Here is a 7,134-nt window from a genome sequence, read left to right as displayed (position 1 = left end):
GGGCGGGGGCCGCCAGGGCTTAGCGGTCGCCGCACCTGCCTTGGCCGCCGCCGCCGCCCGGGACCGGGCAGTGGGCAGACCCAGGCGGCGGCGGTGGCAGCGGCGGCGGTGGCGGCGGCGGGGTCGCTCCGGCCGCCAGCACCTTCGCCCGGGTACCGCTCGCCGCCGCCGCCCACGTGCGCGCTGGTCCAGCGGAGCGCGTCTTCCGTGCCGGCGGCATTTTTTGGTTTTCTGCCTCTCATCTTTCTTTCTTTTGACTTTTTGCATATGGGAAAAAGTTGAGTCGAAAGTGTCCACCAATTGCCACGTCCCCATTATCCTCCTCTCCCGCCCCACTGTTTTTGTTTTTTTAAAGCAGTGTCAACGGTTTTTTTTTTTTTTAAGTGTCTATTTTGTTTTACGATCGATAGTTTCCCGGCGGTTGCTGATCCGCGGAGTGGCGTGGACCTCATGTAGAAATAACAGCAATGGAAGGGGCCAGCGGGTCGAGTTTTGGAATAGACACGATTTTGTCCGGTGCCGGTTCCAGCAGCCCCGGCATGATGAACGGAGATTTCCGCCCTCTTGGAGAAGCTAGGACCACGGATTTTAGGAGCCAGGCCACCCCGTCACCCTGTTCGGAGATTGATACCGTGGGAACGGCGCCCTCTTCTCCGATCTCGGTCACCTTGGAGCCCCCGGAGCCGCACCTCGTGACAGACGGGCCCCAGCTTCACCATCACCTCCACCACGGCCAGCAGCCGCCGCCGCCGCCGCCAGCCGCGGCTCCCGCGCAAAGTTTGCAGGCTTCGCCCCAACAGCAGCCGCCGCCGCCGCAGCCACAGTCCGCGGCCCAGCAGCTCGGCTCGGCCGCCTCGGCCCCCAGGACTTCCACCTCTTCTTTTTTAATTAAGGACATCTTGGGGGACAGCAAACCTCTGGCGGCTTGTGCGCCCTACAGCACCAGCGTGTCTCCTCATCACACGCCGAAGCAGGAGAGCAACGCCGCGCACGAGAGCTTCAGGCCAAAGCTGGAGCAGGAGGACCCCAAAACCAAGCTGGACAAGAGGGAAGACTCCCAGAGCGACATCAAATGCCACGGTGAGTCGGGCCGGGCCAGCCGGGCGATGGAGGCGATTGAGTGACGGCCGAAGGAAGGGCTGGAAGCTAGAGAGGGGCCTAGGCGCGCCGTTGAGCAAACGCACCCCAAGCTCAGTTGGTTACATCGCTACCCTACGACCTTCACCGACTTCCAGCTCCGTTCTTTGTTTTACTTAATTGTAAATGTGCTGGGAGGAGGGTGGCCGCGGGGAGAGACAGGACGGAAGATACTTTTCGTTGAAAACAGAGACGGACTTGAGATTGTTTGCGTGTGTGTGTGTGTGTGTGTGTGTGTGTGTGTGTGTGTGTGTGTTAGCTGAGACCTTGGGAATGGGAAGGGGAGGGGGTGGAGAGAAACTGATAGCGAGCTGTGGTTGCAGTCACAACTTGATATTTATTATTGAATGCAAGTGCCCCCTCCAATATTTTCCAAATAATCGCAGCAGTTGTCTGATTTAATGTTGGACAAATTTCCAACACTATTCCGTGAGCAATTTATTTTTACCAGCTGGTGATTAATACAGAAAAAAACATAGTCCATCAAAAAAAAAAAACCCTTTTCATCAATACCCCCAACAAAATGTCTATGACCTAATCATTTCTGGCCTTTTATAATAACGAAATGTTTATTGAAATTAAATTTTATGGAATTGAATTTGTTCTTGTGAAATCAAGACGCCATGGAAATTATCCTTTAACATGATTTTCTTCTTGGACAATTTCATAAGTAACTGTTCTGGTATTTGCATTCCAAGAGTTTTAACACACCGGGGAGGGTTTTTTCTCCCTTTACTGATAAATTATTATTATTATTATTATTATTATTATTATTATTAATGCTCAGTTCTTCGGTAAAGATTGCTGTCTGGAAGGTAGGATACGGGCTCTTCATTTTACTGTTTATAGCATTAGCATAATAGTGCCCCAAACAGATGTACAGTCTGGTCTGGCGATTTCTCCTGCACCAACCTCCCCAGTGGGTCAATTAGAGAGATTATTGTTCTTCCTGCCGGGAAGATCAAGGCGAGCTGCACAAACCGGTACAAACAGAGAAGGATTGACATATCGATTTCCCAGCATTTCAGCAAAAAAAACAGAGTTGACAAATAGAATCCGGAAATTTCTGCGCTGTCACCTGGATGGACTCAAGTGTGTTTTGAGCTCAGCTCAGTGTCTGGGTGACACATTCTCTCTAAAGCTTGAACAAGATCTGGTACAGAGGAGGCCTCTGGAAGCTCCAGTCCAATCTTTTCCAAATGCATGCAATAAAAGAGAAACAAAGGCTTCTAACTTCAGGTTAGCCGGGGAAAAAAATTAAAAGCAACATGAAGTCTGGGTGTCATAAAAACAGAGTAGAAAGACTTTGGGGAATACCAGATAACGTACCTTTGAAAAAAATAAAGAGGGGGCACATCGCCTCTTCTCAAATCAAAGAAAAACAGTTAACAGGGCATCAGATACCGGTAGAACTCTCTCAGGCCTCTACACTGTCTGAGGCCCAGTGAAGGGTATGTGTGCTGAGTAGAGCCGCGCAGAGCAGCACCTGGCGTGGGAATGTGGAAGTGTTTGCCAGGTGGACACTCCTCTCCTCCCGTCTCAGGCTAACTTACAGGGCTACATCGTTGTTTCTACCCTAGGAACAAAGGAAGAAGGAGACCGGGAGATTACGAGTAGCCGAGAGAGTCCCCCTGTGAGAGCCAAGAAACCGCGAAAAGCCAGGACAGCTTTCTCGGACCATCAGCTCAATCAGCTGGAGCGTAGCTTCGAGAGGCAGAAGTACCTGAGTGTCCAGGACCGCATGGACCTGGCAGCCGCGCTCAACCTCACCGACACACAAGTCAAGACTTGGTACCAGAACCGCAGGTGAGGGAAGCTGCTGGGCGCCTGCAGTCCAGGCCACGGTCACCAACAGTGCTCTGCCCTCTTGCCCTCTTGAGACTAGGGGCAGAGAATCCGAGCGTCTAGCGGGGCTTTCAGACAGGGTTAGCCATCCCTCCCAGTGAGGGAGCCCAGGGGCACCAGAGCCGGATGCTCTTCCCTAGACGTCTTAACGTGCGGTCTTTTCTCTCGTGAAACTGGAGCTGTCAGGGTTCCCCCATTTTGTCCTCCAGTCAGCCAAGCCACACCTTCTCAAACTGAAACATCTGTACAGTGACAAGGATGAGGCTGTGTGCACAGGGTACCCTTAGACCCGCCTCAGGCCGGCTCCCAGTGTCTGCAGCAGGGACACCACAGAGCCGTCCTACCAGCCTTGGCTTAAATGTGAGGCCCTCGTGGAAAGCCCAGGCCCAAACCTTGGTTGCCATAGCGTGGAAGATTAGGGAAGCCCATCTGGGTTAGCATTGGACTGGAGGCCGTGGGCTAGAGAAACAGGCAGCTGGTTGGCCATCCAGTCTGGAGTGTGGGGGAAGGGGAGGGCTGTGTGTCTGTCCCCTCCCTGTACAGGCTGCTTCTGCAGTCTTATAAGGAAAGAGGGTGGGGGAGAGGAAACAGACCGACCCCCTTACCCCATGCCACGGATCGTGGCTGACCTCGCCCTGGTGGCTAAGGACAAACTTGGGCAGTAAGGCTCGGTCCTGTTCGCTGGCACACCTGGCACTCCGCTCCCTCTGCTCGATTCTCTGCCCCTCTGTCATTGGGTTCTAATCGTTCATAAGTGGGGTTGGAAATGCCCATCCAGTTGTCATCTTACCGTAATTTTCTGTCTCATTACATACGGTTTCAGCCACCCTAATTCTGTCGGAAAACATTAGTGTCATTTGTAGCCAATTTAAAACCGGCGACATGTTTATTAATTTGGCAGGGGCTGCCGGGTATGGATGCTCCACCAGGCTTGCCTTGCTTCCGAGGGCGTCTGAGTAGACGTCCCCTTTCCCCGGCTTGGTGCAAGGGGGGGGGGGAGGGGGGAGACCAGAAGGAAAAAAGAAGGATAACGAGTTTTAAGAACTACTTTCCCTTTGAGGAGGAAACGTCTTGAGAGCCATTTCCCCCCACCTAGAATGGTCAGGGGTACCATTCCCCCGGGAGGGTTCGCTCTCAAACGAATTCCACTTTTAAACCTCGTCGGCCCTTCCGCGCTAAGCTGGTAATGCCTGGTAAGACTGAAGGAAGAGTTGTCCCCACGGCCCTGGAGAGCGCAAACCCCGAGTCTCGGCCGCCGCCCTTTGTTTCTGGTTTTGGTTTCCTCGGTGCGATGGGATGGGGGAGGGGCCGAGAGCCAACATTTTAGATTGCTGGTCAGAGCGCACTGGGGGAGAGTTGGGGGTCAACGGAAGACAGCTGGTGGAAAGACGGGGTCTCGCTTGGCCTCCGGGAAAGTTGCAGGACATAGTTCAACCGCGGGGCGGACAGCAGAGCGCAGGGCCAGGGAAGGCAGCGAAGCCTGTCGGGTTCCACTGGCGAGCGCCTCCTCATAGAAAGTCTATTTCTGAAGCACTGATTTTGGGTTTGGGCCTTCCCGGAGCAGGGAGGGCAGGGGAGGACGGGGAGCGGCGGGCCGGTGCCGGGACGGTCCTCCTCCTCCTCCGCCGCGGCCGCCCGCTCTCACCCGCTTTCTTTCAGAACCAAGTGGAAGCGGCAGACGGCGGTGGGCCTGGAGCTGCTGGCCGAGGCCGGGAACTACTCCGCTCTGCAGAGGATGTTTCCGTCGCCCTATTTCTACCACCCGAGCCTGCTGGGCAGCATGGACAGCACCACGGCGGCCGCGGCGGCCGCGGCCATGTACAGCAGCATGTACCGGACTCCGCCGGCGCCCCACCCGCAGCTGCAGCGGCCGCTGGTGCCCCGCGTGCTCATCCACGGCCTCGGGCCCGGGGGACAGCCGGCCCTCAACCCTCTGTCCAACCCCATCCCAGGCACCCCGCACCCCCGGTGAGGAAAGGGACAGCGCTCCAGGTTCCCATCCCGCCCCGGACAGCTGCCCCGCCTCCCCCCGCACCAGGCCAACAGGAATAGAGGCAGAGGAGTAAAAGGAGGAGCTCACCGGTGGGCCGGGGTCCCCGAGGACCGGCCAGCCCTCTGCTCTCCATCTGCCCCCTCAGAGGCAGGGATGCAAAGCTCCCCAACAGTGTGACTGGAGAAAATACTGACCCCACTGAGATTGAAACCAGTAAGTGAAAACATCCACCAAAACAAACCCTCGAGTTCTTTTTTTTTAACAAAAATGACTTTAGGGACACGCAGAAGGGAGGGAGGGGGGAGGGCTAAGAAGGGATGAGAGAAGGGCATGGAGAGGAACCTTCTAGCAGAGAGAATTGTTGCTGGACAGACAGCCTGAAGTTCACCCCAGGCAGAAGGTGGTACTCTGGACATGCACCGTTCTGCCTCAGAGCAGAGGAGGGTGACCGAGAACTTTGCACTGATTTCTCATGAGCTTTTTTTCTTTTGGAAAAGTGGCATGCTACATAATATGAAAAAAAATGTACATTTGAAAGACTGAGTGATAAGTGATATATCATATTTATTATATGTTGTCCAAAACAGAGTCACTTATATACGTCAGTAAAAACATGATTTTTCTTTTCATGTCTTTTTGATTCAGTAAAATAAATGCTTAGACAAAAGTATAGATTTTTTTGTGATTGAAAATTACAAAAATAAAGTTTATCTTTTTTTAACAAGCGATGAAATCCCAGGGAGCTGATTTTACTTAAATTTACTGATGATGAAACGTGTGACTTGGGCGCAGAAAATACTCCTTCAGTAGTACTCCACAAAAATATGTCGACTTTGGGCTGGCTTGTAGACAGACCCTCCATTCTGGATGCCTGCCTCTTCTGAGCTATATGGATGACGTGTAGTGGCCGCCTTTTTATGCGATGGTTTACAGAACGAATACTTGTTTGTGGACTGTTGGCGCTAGCTAACAGGCAACCGACTTCCCCTGCTGTTCCCGCCCGGACGCGAAGGCTTTGCGGTGTGTGGTGATTCTTCGGTCTGCCCCTCCCCTTCCAGCGCTGTTCCTGGGGCTGAGTGTCCCGAGCACTGGCCAGCGCAGCCAGCAGGAGCCGGGCGGCAGGCGGACACTAGGCCGGCCTTGCAGCTGTTCAGCCGCCCGCGGCTGGGCGCTTGCACAGCCGGACAGCCTGCGAGCGGGAGGCTGCCGGCCGAGCAATTAGGGCGCCCCGGGGGACGCCGAGTACCCCGCTAACAAACCCTTGTCGCTGCTTTGATCCTTGCCTTCTTAGTCCCCAACGGCGACCTTCCAGCCCCCCAGCCCCTCACCTAGTGGCTCGCCCTAATGAGTTCGCTGTGCTTGGATCTGCGGAGCGGGGAATACGACGTCAAACTCTAGTTGAGACAAGCTTGCCAAGTCTTTTTATCTGTGCTTCTGGAAGGGCTGGCACTCAAAATGAAAGGCCCTGCCCAGCGTGTAGAGAAGGCCCTTTCGGGCTTTCTTAATGTGCTTGCGTGTGTGTGTGTGTGTGTGTGTGTGTGTGTGTGTGTGTGTGTGTGCACCAGAGCCAGAGCTTGATTTTAGGCTGCAGGTGCTTAGGGCTGACTCTTTACCCAGCCCAGAATTAATGATTTCATGAAGGAAAACTGTAGGGATGAGAGGCAGTCTGGGCACGGCTATAGAGCTGTTCCTGCTCCTGTTTGGGGTCGGGTCACTTCCTCCGCATCGGGGAGAACTGGCCCCACCAGCACCCGCACACCTCCAGCCTCAGCTCTGTCCCAGGGCTCTGACAAAGAGACCAGAGGCACAGCTAATCCACATCCAGACCTGGCCTCCGACTTTGCATGATGATTTAAGCTTTGCTTTTAAAAAACGTTTTAAAAAATGTAGTGATGTGGGAATGTGAACTGAAGAGGGTGGGAAGGAGGAAGGAAGCCAGGAGGTGAGAGCAAGGAGGAAATTGCCTCCGGCGCCTGGATCAGACCGTGGCTAATTAGGGAGTGGCTTGCAGATTTCCCTCCAGCTCATCAATCGAATCGAAATGGTCTTGGTCTTTTTATGAATCTAACAAGAGACTGGGCTGGCCCTTATAATTTTTTGCCTGCTGAGCAGGGGACGAACTCAGACAGCTGGGCTTGGTGGGGAATAGGACACCACTC

The 7,134-nt window shown here is 54.1% G+C and overlaps 1 protein-coding gene across 1 annotated transcript; it reads left to right on the top strand.

Annotated features, from left to right (window-relative positions):
- Nucleotides 1–464: 464 nt before the first annotated feature.
- Barhl2 (BarH like homeobox 2) lies at nucleotides 465–4,954 on the top strand. The gene is made up of 3 exons (XM_059275604.1): nucleotides 465–1,080; nucleotides 2,718–2,943; nucleotides 4,642–4,954. The coding sequence occupies exons 1-3, from the start codon at nucleotides 468–470 to the stop codon at nucleotides 4,952–4,954; spliced, it is 1,152 nt and encodes a 383-aa protein (XP_059131587.1). The 5' UTR covers nucleotides 465–467.
- Nucleotides 4,955–7,134: the final 2,180 nt, after the last annotated feature.

The sequence above is a fragment of the Peromyscus eremicus genome, chromosome 10, assembly GCF_949786415.1.
Source record: "Peromyscus eremicus chromosome 10, PerEre_H2_v1, whole genome shotgun sequence".
NCBI lineage: Eukaryota > Metazoa > Chordata > Mammalia > Rodentia > Cricetidae > Peromyscus > Peromyscus eremicus.
The sequence above is the reverse complement of the archived record's forward strand: the minus strand, read 5'-3'. Positions and strand labels throughout refer to the sequence as shown.

Excerpts from the sequence above, each read along its gene's own strand:
- Barhl2 (XM_059275604.1), top strand. The coding sequence starts at position 468 with ATGGAAGGGGCCAGCGGGTCGAGTTTTGGAATAGACACGATTTTGTCC. Across the intron at positions 1,081-2,717 it reads GAGCGACATCAAATGCCACG|GAACAAAGGAAGAAGGAGAC; the intron begins GTGAGTCGGGCC and ends TTTCTACCCTAG. Across the intron at positions 2,944-4,641 it reads ACTTGGTACCAGAACCGCAG|AACCAAGTGGAAGCGGCAGA; the intron begins GTGAGGGAAGCT and ends GCTTTCTTTCAG.